Consider the following 13,307-nt stretch of genomic DNA (forward strand, 5'->3'; position numbering starts at 1 on the left):
CTATTCTCTCTTTGCTTTTCCATTTGACATTTATCCATGATCCATGATATATCTGACAAGATAGCCTCTTGCAATTTCCTCTCGTAATTTCCTGAAGTACTGTCAACGAATTATTCATTATGCTTTCATTGTCACTTATAACTACAATCACTAAGGAAGTTGTACAAGTCTTCGATAGGTCGACATGAGTGTAGCATCTCAGTAATTCATTACTTTCATCTCCCCTGTAAGTGCTACCCTTCTCGATCCGCGGCCACTCCCTTGCTGAACACAGCCTTGTGCACATCTACTTGGGCACAGTTCATAGATACACACGTGTAGAAATGCCTCTTGGGGATGGCGACCATTCTCGTGAGTACTACTGTTGTCAGGATCGCGTAACAGGTGAAGAAATAATCAGACTTGGGGTAACTAGAGGCCTTTGTGAACACTTAAGTGATTCTGAAAAGGTTTGTCAAGTACCAAGTGTTAGGTATGACAACTTTAAGCACCTCAGTTCTTTATAGTTTTGCCACGATCTCGAAAAACTTGCCACCTTCGAAATGCAAGGGCAACTCAAGCTTTTTTCCGCAAAAAGACAACAAAATCTACAGCGCCGGTGATATTGTGTCTTTATCTTATTAGGGCATTGTTTACGATTTTTTCGCGTGTACAGTTTCATTTCAATTCTTGCCATGGATCGATTCCCTCTTGATAGTTGAAAAAAGAGTGCATTTGGATGCCTGATTGTAGTCTAGCTCTATTGTAATTTTATCACTGCCCAGGAAGTGAGAGGAGAGGTTAGCGATAGTATCTTCGTTTGAGGAAATAACTCCGGTGTATGAAATATAGTTTATCTTTCTAAGTGACACCTCCATCAAAGTAAAGCTTTTTTTCTGTGTAGATCTCGGTAGCCTGATATTTGTCAATGTACTCTGAAGACCGTGTAGTTACTTTATCAACAGAAGTACTATCCTTACTTATAGCTTATTATTACTGTTATATTGAGCTAAATAGTGACCGAGTTGAGTGTTGGATACTTTAGTCCTTTGTTTTTCAGCCGATTACATATTGCTACCATAAGGACTTTTCCACCCTGTCAAAAATCTTTTCTCAGACAGATGTTTATGTCTTTACAAGTTCACTTTCATAAAACTGCTATCCATTTGTTTTTCGTACGGTTGTTTGCATTTGTGTGTTTTGCATTTTTAAAGAAATCTTATTTGTCTTTGCCAACGCTGAATTGTCAGGAGTGTGTTTGTTTTTACGCGCTTACGAAAATTAATAAAAAGATTCGGAAAATCTCATATTGGAAGAGGTCTCATTTGCGCTTTGCTGTGACAGCAGTTAGGGCTATGCTTTTAACTCATCTACGTTTCCACTATTCGTTTTAAGTGGGATTTTAGAATGACTTTTATCTTTCTGGTTTAATTATAGAATATGTCACATGTTTACTGAGTTTATATAAGAGCTGTCAATCAAAACTGTATTTCGAGAATTAATCACGAAGCAAGCGTTGGGTAGGTCTTTACTCTGCTCTGGTTGTCGGGGAAAAAACCTTGGAGTTCGGAGAAGTAATTCAGTTCTTCAGTGGCTTGCTAATGATTCCAGGTGCTAAAATTGTTACGGTTTGCTTTCTTTAAAGGTGTCATTAACCTAGGCTAATTGGTACACTGACAGTCCTGCCACAAGAACTCTTCTGTGGAAAGCAATACTCGAGAAAATTCCCCTCCAGTTTGTCAGGCTACTCATCACAAATTTGACCAGCGATTCAATACACCAGACCATCTGAAATTGCAAGAAAGACGTTGAAATTTGCCCTTGGCAGCTTAGATAAGCTGACATAAACATTCGATATTCAAGTTTAAGCCCTTGAATGCAAAAACCAATGTGTTGAGGCGGGATTATTTTAGCTAGCTAGTTCAGTGTTGAATCTAAACAGGTCGAACAGTACTCGACTATCTAGGTTACTAGTTCACGAACCAAGTGCCCGTTTATAAAGCCTTGTTGGTTAATCGCTACAAGGAAACGATTTTGTTCGTTTATTAAATCCTTTGATAAAAGTTCCGACTTCCAAGTAGAACAAAGAACAGTATTCTTGATGACCAAATTATTGAATAGTGCAAAAATATGTTTGCTTCACACCTAAATCCAGACGTTTCAGACAGGTAACATTTCGGATTGTCTCTGAACTTTTTTCTTTCATTATAGGACAATCTCTCAACGCTTCGATCGGTTCAGATGATGGGGGAAGTGAAACGGCCGATGACGACCAAGGAAAGAAAAGTCAAAAAAAGAGAGGGATCTTCCCTAAAGCAGCTACAAACATAATGAAGGCTTGGCTGTTCCAACACCTTACGGTAAGAGCTGCATGCGACTTTGGAGATATTTAGAGTGATATTGTCAATAAAGTCATGAGTGACCTTTGCAGTCATCAGCGCTAGTACTTTACGAGATGTATTTTTTCTACTTTTCCTGTGCTGCTATGTGATGGTTCGTTTTATGCCCTTAAGCATTTAGTGCTCTACCTGGTGGTTTCCTTTGTTGTAACTTCCTTGTGCTCTATAACAGGTTGCTTAAACACCTTAACTTATTGTTAAAAACCCTTTAATATGATACTTGTCCATTGTATACCTTGCTTTTGGGCGTTAAGTTTTTAAGAAAGTAGAAAAACAAACCTCATAGTTTTTGTCTGTACGAAACTTTGAGCTTCAACTGTGTCGGAAGGTCTCTTGAGTTCATTCGCGAGTCGGCTTGAAGTGGTTTCAACGAAAGTGGTTTCAACGAAACTATCCTAGGCATCTAAATTTTGCATCGATCCGTGTGCATATATTTTCAAATTTCGAAACTGTAATAACCAATGCTTAGAATTATTTTTTGAACACTGTACCTTTTTTATTCAGCGTGAATTTCGTTATTTTTGAATTGTCTTGATGGATGAGGAAGGGATGAAGAAGAACGTAGAGATGACACTGATCCTAAATTTTTCTTCTTTACCGGTCTTTATACCAGCTCATCTTTAAATAGGATAAAACTAATTGGCTGAAAATGGCAAGAATAAACTGGGCTTGAAATTTTTAAGTTTTGTTATTCTTTTACCTTCTAGAAAAAAAAGTTGTACACGTTTGCCAAATCAATTGAAGCGAATGTCGTTCTTTTTGTGTGTGTTTTCAGGAGTCGGTTTATATTTGGTCGTTAAAATCCCTATTAACCAAGAAGAGAATGCAGTTATATGGAGGGTCTCATATATAAATTAGTCTTTCCGTTTTGTTCGCGAGGACTTAAAGATAAACCCTTTTGACGTGTGGGACTTCCTTGTGTGTCCTGTTCAATTAGTGTGCCTTTTTTATGATGCGACATTTTTGCCCCTAAAAGTTGACATTTAAAATACTTAGCGAAAGAACTATGCCAAGAAGATCTTCTCTAGGCTTACAAGTATTTCTTACCCCGTTATACTCAGACTCAAAATTCTGGGGTTCTGTCTTACAAGACAAATCGTCGTGAATGTGTGTTCCTAATCCTGTCAAATCCTGAAGTCTGTTTGAAGTTGAACGAAGTGTGTTCCCTAGACAAGTACAATCTGTTAACTTAAATCCTGAATCCTGACTATCTATCGTTACATTCCTCGTCTTTTTGATTCCGAAAGAAATTCCAACTCAAATATGTTTGCAAAAGAAAAAGTACTTTTTTGAAATTTGGGTGAAAAATACGACAGATGACAAAAGCCGAGAGACAGAACCGTCAAAACTGTGTGTTCACTTTGAAGCTCATTTTCATAGAGTACCAGCGATTTAGTATTGTTTAAAACCCTTCTAAAGATTCATAAATTCCCGTTACCTAAGAGTTAACTAGTCATGGTTAGTGAACACGTATAAAAAAAATGCCATCATCATTGAAATTTTGCTTGTACTTTCACAGCACGCTACATGCAAGAAATAAATTAAATTCTCAAGGTCTTTGTGGTTTTGCTCAAAAGTCTAAACATTAAAGAAACAAAGGCATCCTTTTGCAATAAGTATAATCAATGGCATCGTGATCAGCCCTTTTATTGTGACTCGCGATTTTGTTATTAAAGTAACTAGCAATTGGGATATTATTTTGCATGCAATGAACAGAAATGCTTTCACTGTCTCGTGGTTGTACAAAAGACATCAAGCTTCGAACTGTTGGCGGTCTCCTGTGTTGAAAAGAACAAACGCACACTTTTTGCTTCATTCATTTCGTATACGCGTTTTGTTGTGATAAACCACTCCTTGGTTTCATGGAGTGAATACGCCATGCTGATCACTGCACGATGATACCAAAACACCTACATTAAATTTACATTAGGACATTTTTAGACTCGAATCGATCTATCATAAGGTTCGGATAGACCAGAATATAACCATGCAATCGAACAAAAACTTATGTCAATGTGTAAAGCAGGTTGCAAGTGGCTTGTAATCAGTCAATGACAGGAAGACAAGAGCTATAGAATATCTCTTTCACTGTAAACGTTCTTTCTGTCACTTTTCAAGCATTCACTTTTCAATTCTTAATCCTACTTCATGTTGATAGGCTTTTGATTCTTAATGTTTAAGGTAGTATAGTAGTGTGAAAGTGTCATCACTGCATTAAACAACTAAAGAAACTGTATACCCTGAATAGAGAAGTGAGGGAACAAAGGTGTTCGACCCCATGTGCCTCCTCCATTCCAAGGCACCTTTCGTTATACTTCCCAGCTCTTTCCTAAATGCAACCGTTTCTTTTCTACTAACTTCTCATGAACGTTTGGACTTAATTAACTATTGCTTAGTAGATCATATTCAAAGCACGGGATAAGCTAATAGTCGTCAAAGAGGCAAGACTAGAAGGATTCTTTATTCCTTTGGTATAGTAGTAAAAGATTGAGCAATGCGTTAATTCAAAGGCAACTTTCCTGCACTTTCTACCTCTTACCATACAACCGTTTTGTTTTTTTTTCTACTAACTTCTCATAAGCGTTTAGACTTCGTTGACTATCGCTTAGGAGTTCAACTCGAGGCACCGGGTGAAAAACAAGCTGTTTTCGTAGAGGCAAGAGGGAAACGATTCTTTATTCCTTTGGCATAGTAGTTTCATTTTGAGCAATATGCTCTTTCCTTAGCACCTTTCTTGCATTTCCTAGTCTTTCCATACAACCGTTTTTTTTTCTACTAACTTCTCATAAGCCTTTAGACTTAGTTAACTACCGCTTAGTATTTTATAATCCAAGCACCTGGGTTATTTGATATTTTTCTCTTATTCTCTCTGTTTTCGAAGAGGCAAGAGGGGAACGATTCATTTATTCCTTTGTTATAGTAGTGCAAAGTAGAGAAAAATATCAGTTTCTGGATATCTTTCGCCATTCATTTCGATTGTGATTTCAGTGTATTTGAGATTTACCGCTTGTCATGTTATGTTGTTAATGTGTTTTTATTGTGTAGTTGCGAAATTAAGTTGGATTTTTTTCTCTTCCTTCGACAGCACCCATATCCGTCAGAAGAACAGAAAAGATCTTTAGCGCAAGAAACTGGTCTGACAATTCTTCAAGTAAACAATTGGTAAGATGTCACATTTATAATACTCTTTCAATTGTGTTTTACATTGAAAACTTCAAGACATATATACATATTCCTTTCCTCAACGCGGCATCGAAACATGAAAAAATCCCAAGAAATAATATCTCTTATCTCAAACAAGTGTTAATAATAAATGAAAACATGAAGCAACAACATAATCTTATTCTATTAATCAAATTTCCGACATACTTATTACCATTAATTTTTTGCCCTCCCATTTAATTGACAAAGATGTCACTCTTGTTCCATAATTAACGAGTGGGCAAGATGAATCACTTCTTAATTGCCACCAAGTTTACCATATAAAATCAATACCGTTTCAAGATAAAATAGAGGCTTTTAAAATCCAAGTCCATGAATAATATTGATGCCACTTTCTCTCTAATAAATTTATTTCAAGGAAAAGCACACTCTTTTGTCAACATGTGTTCTTTTTATAAAGGAAAGACCAGTGATAAATTTGGAAAAATGTATAAAAATAGCTACACCTTTCATTCTGGCTTCATCGCCCTTTGTAAAAACAAAATCCTGGAAGTCTGGAACAATATTTGAGAATATATGTTTTAAGAGTATTGGTTTTGACATTAGTTGTTAAATTTGTGACATAAAGATAACTTTTTTCTTTGTGTCGTCTTTTTTTTTCTTTTTTCTTTCTTTGTTTTCCTTGTTGAGACAACGATATGTTTCTAAAAATTGAATGCAAATTTTGATGTTGCTGGAGCTGAAGGACATGCTGTCGAAAATATGAATCAAAGGAAAAAAATGGGTAAAATTGGATTTAACACAAAAAGCCTTTTGTCAAAGAACTGATCATCTAAATTAGTCTTCCTTTCTTTGCTTTAAGCAATGCTTTTACTTTGGCCTCCTTATTAGCAGCCACAAAGCAATCCAAACGTTTACATTCCATTTTCTTGTGCCTCTCTGTTGACTTAAGCAAAAATCTTTTGATCGTCGTCGCCCTTTGATTTTAAATTAGAAATTTTTGCAGGCATTTTAAAGCTCAAAGATAAGCAGACAATCAAAGATACTATCTCATTAGATTGCTTTTAAGGCAGGCCTAGAGTTGTTGTGCGGTTCTACGTTTCATTACCGATCAATGAAAGAATAGTTTCGACACGAAACACGACGTGTGCGTAGTTATTGTGGTTCATTATCGAATCGGTCCAATTAAAAGTGACTGATGATAAACCAATGTATAATTGCCAGTTGTCTAAAAGAATTAACGTCAGGCCATCAATGAAACCCCCAATTAACCTGTGTTGGGGTTGTCAGGAATGCCATGAATAGCGCTTAATCTGCTATGATTCGCGTCTGGGGCTTAAACAAAACAACAGCACACAATTAATGAAGTGTCCACGTTTAAAACACTGACTGTCAAAGCTGACCTATTTCGGAATTAAAGAGCAGATCCCCCTCTTTTTTATTGGTCACTGATATACCCAAATTGATCAATAGGTGACAATTAATTTAACCGTCGATCAATCTTGATTAAGTCACAATCTATCGATAATGGCTTATACGTTTCACTGGAAATAGTCTGTTTACAAGAGAATTTTTCTTGTTTGTTCTATTTGGAATTCTAAAGTAAAAAGATTAAGAAAAAAAGAAGGTTTTCATTTCTATTCTTTTTGTATTGCCGAAGACCTGTTTGTTTTTCTCAACAATACAAAATCTGTAATTTTTGTACATGTATTTTCTAGTAATCTCAAGTTCCAAGCCCAAACAAAAGAACAAGAAAAGACAATTTCCTTACACGATATTCAATCGATTTTTTCTAAAAGCTTAGCAAACATATGTGCCAACATGACAAACATACTTTATTATTGTTATTTTTAAATTCTGATTTCGCTCCATGTCACTTTTTCTTGCTTTTAGCTTGACGTTTATTTAGTTTGCTTTAGATAGTTCTGACGTCTAAAAGTTTAAATTTCATATGTGGAAAAAAAGGTTTCAAAACTCTAGAATGCCGTTCCTATGCTTTTCGTTATTAATATTTGATGAGATTGTTTGTTACCGTTGGTGCTTATTGCCACAGCGCACGGTCTGACGACAACCGCGTGTTGAAATGGGGAAAAAAGATGACAAAAGACTGAAATGGGATTTTTTAAATTTTTTTAAAGAAATAATTGGAAAAAATATTAAATTTTAAAATATTTTTCAAGTATTTTTGGGTTACTTCTCATCATGCCGGTACCTAAAGGACCTTCTAGAAATAGAAAAGACATTCTTTGAACCCGAGAACCCCTGACAGAGAACTCAAAAAGCCCTTGAATTTTCAAATTCAGACAAGGAAAATATCTGTTTCTGATTGTTTTCCATGTTTTTAGTTAAACAGACATCCCATAAACAACTAAAACTGAATTATTTATCAACACTAAAAATTCTGATACTTTGATTACAAAATGATGGAACATACATCGAAAAAAAACTGGATTTTACTCAGATGTCTTCGCAAAACTTGTATTATAGCGTGTTTTTCTTTGCATGTTCTTCGTTTTAAGCTCTTCATAAGCTTAAAACAAAGCGTAGACAGTGTGAGCAGGTAAAATTTTGGGAGGAAAACAGCATCATTATATATACTTGTCTTGGGTTTTTAGAAGAAAAAAAACCCAACTGTTTTCAAATCAGATGAAAGGTTTTTGCCGACACTCAAAATACTATGCCACGTCTATAGTAAGCGGTCTATTTTCGATGTAACAGTTCCCCACCCTATATTCTAAGTTTATTATTTATCTTATTGTGAAGTGCGCCGAAGTGCAGTGATTATCTTTATCAATTGTTCTCCGAATACGATGATACGACATGGTAGTTGTAAGCAATCCTTTGTTTTGAGTCATTGTTTAGGTACATGATTTATGTAAGAGGTAACACACTGTGCTCAGCACGATAAACCAAGCGAACACGTTCATAAAATAGAATGGAAAAGATTAATAAAAGATGATAATGAGATTTTAAAAAGTTGAAGCTGTTAAAAGACTCTTAAAAGAAATCCTTATATTACTGAAATCTCTGCCAAATGTTGACTGTTTTTTTTTTCCCCATCTCAATAATTCCGAATATTCATCTAAATATCATTTTTAATGAAAAATTACTTTCCCTCCAGGGGAATACTCCAAGAAAATTGTCGCAGATATGGTCTTTAAAACTTCGTTTTTCTAATCATTCTGTCGTTGAGCCTGATTCAAGTTTGAATTTTCTCAACCATTTAAAACGAAAAAATTATTTCAATGTAAAAAAAAACAAAAAAACACGTTTATTAATGAGGATTTCAATAACGTGTCTTCCAGAATGGAGCAGAAAAAGAAAGAACTCTTTGAAATAGGCACACCAAACGCATTAAAATAAAAGAATTAACTTCATATGTCACCTTTCTAAAATATAAAAACACTGATGTGTTATCTTTTTGGCTTTTCAATAAAACCTTTCAGAACGATCAAAATTTATTCACAAAGTGCCACGAAATGAATAACATGCCATGTGACAATAGCATTTGTGAAGATCGTTGTGGAGGTAAATGTCACATTCGTGGCTAAACAACTACGGTTGCTTATAACAATATGTCAAAAAAGTGGCGTGGCGGCAAGCTATGACCTGTGAGAACTAAACTAAAGACAGAACATTAAGAACTGTCTCAAATAGTTACTGCTTTCCCGTCTTGCGACCACGACCACATGTCTTTTTAGACACTGATTCTTTTGTCGTTTCATAAGGTTTGGTACTGAATTTCCCTTGTATTGGAATGCATGTATAGGTGTTAAATGTGCGGTGTATTCGCATATGAATTATTAATTACCAGATTATAAAGATTGTATTTTGTTATATCTCCGACGGTTTTGAAAGCCGGTTTTGAAAGAGAGTCGGTCAGCATAGGCTCACACTAGATTACTTAAAAACCTAATCAACTCAATATGGCACTTAAATAATTCATTTGTCATCGCTAAAGGATCAGAGATTTGGTAGTCTATCCCTAAGTGCTATAGAAAACGTTTAAAACTGGACAGATTTCCATTGTAGGTAGTGACAGATCAATTCACTTAGATGACAATTAACGGGCATGGGAATTAAATGTAATTAAAGTAGGAAGTGGTTTGATAGAAAGCTACTGATGTTTTGAATTGGAGTGATAAGAGCCTTCCTTGAACTTTTCATGACACAAAAAGCTTTAAACATAATCCGGAAAACCAAAACCTATCAACCTCAATATAGCAGATGGATGAATTTTCTTCGATACGTGTCTAGTTTGGATTTTGGTTTACTTTGACAAAACTTGTGTTCCGCAGCCCCATGATGCCTTACGGCCGTGGTGTCTCGTGCTGGTCTTGCTGTCAACATCATTGTCAGTTTTTGTTTCCACGTTGACTGACTGCTTTGTTTAGAGATGAAAAAAGACGTCTTATTTTATCCCAACAAACTCATCGTTCGATTTGTTGCATTTTGATTTACTGATTCGATTCGAATGGAATAACGATGACACTTCTTTTCTCGTGATGTAAAAATCCTTCACTGGTCATAAATGTAAAGCGCATTGAGATATCTGAAATACGCTATATAAGGAACTCCCATTATCATTATTATTATTATATTATAAGTTATTAGGAGTCTTAAAGTATATTTTGTTGCCCAATTATCATTTATTCACGAGTAAAATAATCGCGACCTGACAAGTTTTTGAGGTTTCCAATAATCTGGAGAATTCGAAACAGCCCTCAGTTCTTATCTTAATGAATGAATACTGATATGAAGGATGTTTCATGTTCCTAATTAGATTTCGATCCTTAACGTTCTTAACCCTGACCTCTCTTCCTACACAGGTTCATCAATGCCAGAAGAAGAATAGTACAGCCAATGATAGATGCTTCAAACCGTGCAGGCAAGTCCCCAGTAGTCACGGTATTTAAATCAAGACGAAGAAAAAATTCTCTGGGACAAGGGATTCCTTCTCCTGGTCCTCCGAGGTATGGACCTGGTCCTGGGCATCCTCCTCCCGGGTACTATCCTGAACAGCATCATCCACAGGCGCATCCTAACTACCACCTTGACGGCAGCCCTCAAGGACACTTTCCACCGCGTGGCTACATGCCGGATACAGTGTCTAGTGGGATGAGTACCATGCAGATGCCAACCACTGTCTCACACACCATGCACGCTCAGTTACCTGCACATGCCTATAGACAAGCCATGCAACCATCGGTCCAACAACCAATGTACATTCCTGGACACCCTCACGCTATGATGATGCCTCCTCCTGGACATCCGCATGCACATGCACATCACCCTGGACATCCAGGCCAGCTTATTTCGTCGAGTCAGACCTCGCCCTCGATTATAGTTAGTGAAGGGGTCATGACACAGTCAGTTATGGACATGCATTCAAGTTAAATGACAATCAACTCTATCTACGACAAGTCTCAAAGCTGCTTAGAGTTTAACTGAATCATTAGGTTTGTTTCAAAACATAGAATCTGATATGTACCAACTTAGTAACTTGATGTGCTCGGGCCATGGAAAGGGAACCAAAGGGCTTGCTAGACTAGAGAACAAATTCTAGAAAAGGTTTTTGTCATTAAAAAAAAAGATTATGTATAGAGTACCGACGGCGAACCTAGGAAAAATACTTTTAACTCTATAGGATACCATAGCGTTAATACTTGGTTATTTTTCGTAGACACGAATAGCAACAATCCCTTTATTCTTTCTACCCAGTTGGTACGTATTGGAATAATTATTCCTTTCAATCACGTTGAATTTGAAGCCATTTTTCTCTGTTCTGTTTAAGAGAAAATAGTCTTTAGCTCAGATGTGATATAGTAATATAGAGAAATAAAACAAAGGATGAAATTGAAGTACAACGAGAAGGTGATGGCCACTTCATCGTTGGAACATACGTTTAAGTTTTGAAACTACTCAGTATACTTTGGCTGTCCAATTCTGTACTTGTTTGAAGAGTACACTGAATATCATGGAGAGAATGGAATGATAACTAAGGCGTTATTTTGGGGCCACAGGAAGAAAATCAATATTGTCTAACTACCTCGAGTTTGAGGGAAAAAATTCTTAGTATCGATGTTACAAAGTTTATACTATTCCTGTATTATTGTGAGAATTTTATCAACAGAAGATGGTCCGTGGCTAAATTTGAAAATCTTTTCGTATTAAACGAATACGCAAACTTTATAAACAACGCTTACATATTATATATTTGTAAGCAAGATTACTTTACTTTAGGCGTGACGTCATCCTGTTCGAATTATATTTTCAAGAAGCTTCGAATGGGATAACGAAAGATCTTTCTCTCAGTAATTTGCGCGCGCTGTTTACGCGAAGAAAGGAGCAAAAAAAGTTGTAAAACTGTTTCAAAAATTCCAAGTCAGAGACAAACAGTTCAAATACTGTTACGAATCCTGACTTCAATTATTGTATTTTTATATACATAAAATTTTTGAGATTGTGTTCCATATTTTACGTTTATTTTTTTACGATTGGCAAACACGTTCACTTGCTTCCTTGTCCTATATCTTAACCTCGTAGGATCTCATAGGATATTTTAAAAAATCCTTTACAGTTTAATGAGTGCGAATTTCTGAAAGAAAGATCTATAGTTCCTTTGCTGTCAATCCAAGTCAAACGGTGGGGAATCTCTTTCATTGAGAGTAAAAACGCCGGTTTCGGGATTTATTGCAAGAGGATCTATATGCCAGAAGTTAAGGTAGCTAGATTGGTTTTCGTATGAGTGGAAAACGATAAAGCAAATTGGTAGTACTTTTAGTGTAGTATCCTACCATAACCGTAACTGCGCGTTGTGATTGGATAATTCAAACAAAAACAATGTGGAGTCAGCACCGCGAGCGCGCTTACCACTCGTGCAAAAACTTCTTTATTGTAAAGTACCGTAGGTCGTTTGAACTTTAGCATCCGCCATCAAATCATACTTTTCAAGACAATTAAACGTTTTTGTCTTGTGCTAATGCCCTGAATTCACCGTACTTTAGAAAACAAGAAAAACAAACTCTATAAGTTAGGACAAGGCAATATTTCTGTTTTAAATATATAAGCTGTCAAAGAGGTTAGTTATTAGAAAGGGAAAACAGCCTTTTATTGCGCTCAGAAGTTAAAACTTTCTGGGAGATTTTAGTTATATTAGTGCTTTCCCGATGTTTAGAAAAGAATGACTCCTGTTTCAAGTGTAAACCAATGATTGTGTGAATAGGCAAAAAAGTAGTTTCCTTAAAAAGGAGAAAAAACAGGATAGGCTACACTTTTTTATGATTATGAATAGTTCAAAGAAAAAATGTTAACAAAATATGATGATGATGATGATGAATGATGATGTATTATATTCCCGTCTAACAGTTTCTAGTATTTTGTTTATATATAAATATCTATATAAACATATATGAATGTGGCGCTATTTTGTAAATGCAGATCTAGATTTAGTCTTTTAAACTGAATACGGAGTATATAAATATGTGATTTACTGAATCTATTGAAGTGTGTGTGTTTCTTGTGAACCTTTAGAATAGATAGCCTGACAAGGAACTATTGTGTCATAGTAAAATTCTTAAGGGCAATGGCATACTGAGGGGTTGAAGAAGTCTCCGGGTAAGCGGATGTCGTAAATAATTTAGTCCGGATAGATAACGGATTTAGAGTAAAATATAATCGGCTTGGCGGATCTTACAAATACAACAGATTGCGGTCCTGGTCCCGGCCGAACCAACACTCGGGGTCTTAAAATAAATGAGAAGAAGG

General features: G+C 35.9%; 1 protein-coding gene across 4 annotated transcripts in view; it reads left to right on the plus strand.

Moving 5' to 3' along the window:
• The window catches only part of LOC116306045 (homeobox protein Meis1), a 78,023-nt gene extending 64,986 nt beyond the window's left edge, over positions 1–13,037 (plus strand). For all 4 annotated transcript variants that reach the window (XM_089024082.1, XM_031716073.2, XM_031716076.2 and 1 more), the window contains 3 exons: positions 2,191–2,339; positions 5,464–5,540; positions 10,370–13,037. In XM_089024082.1, the coding sequence (XP_088880208.1) occupies positions 2,191–2,339; positions 5,464–5,540; positions 10,370–10,937 (794 nt within the window). In that variant the 3' untranslated portion in view covers positions 10,938–13,037. The remainder of the gene's footprint in view (positions 1–2,190; positions 2,340–5,463; positions 5,541–10,369) is intronic.
• Positions 13,038–13,307: the final 270 nt, after the last annotated feature.

This window comes from Actinia tenebrosa, unplaced genomic scaffold (assembly GCF_029948245.1).
Source record: "Actinia tenebrosa isolate PJP-AT-01 unplaced genomic scaffold, QUT_ActTen_1.0 PGA_scaffold8__29_contigs__length_14323225, whole genome shotgun sequence".
NCBI lineage: Eukaryota > Metazoa > Cnidaria > Anthozoa > Actiniaria > Actiniidae > Actinia > Actinia tenebrosa.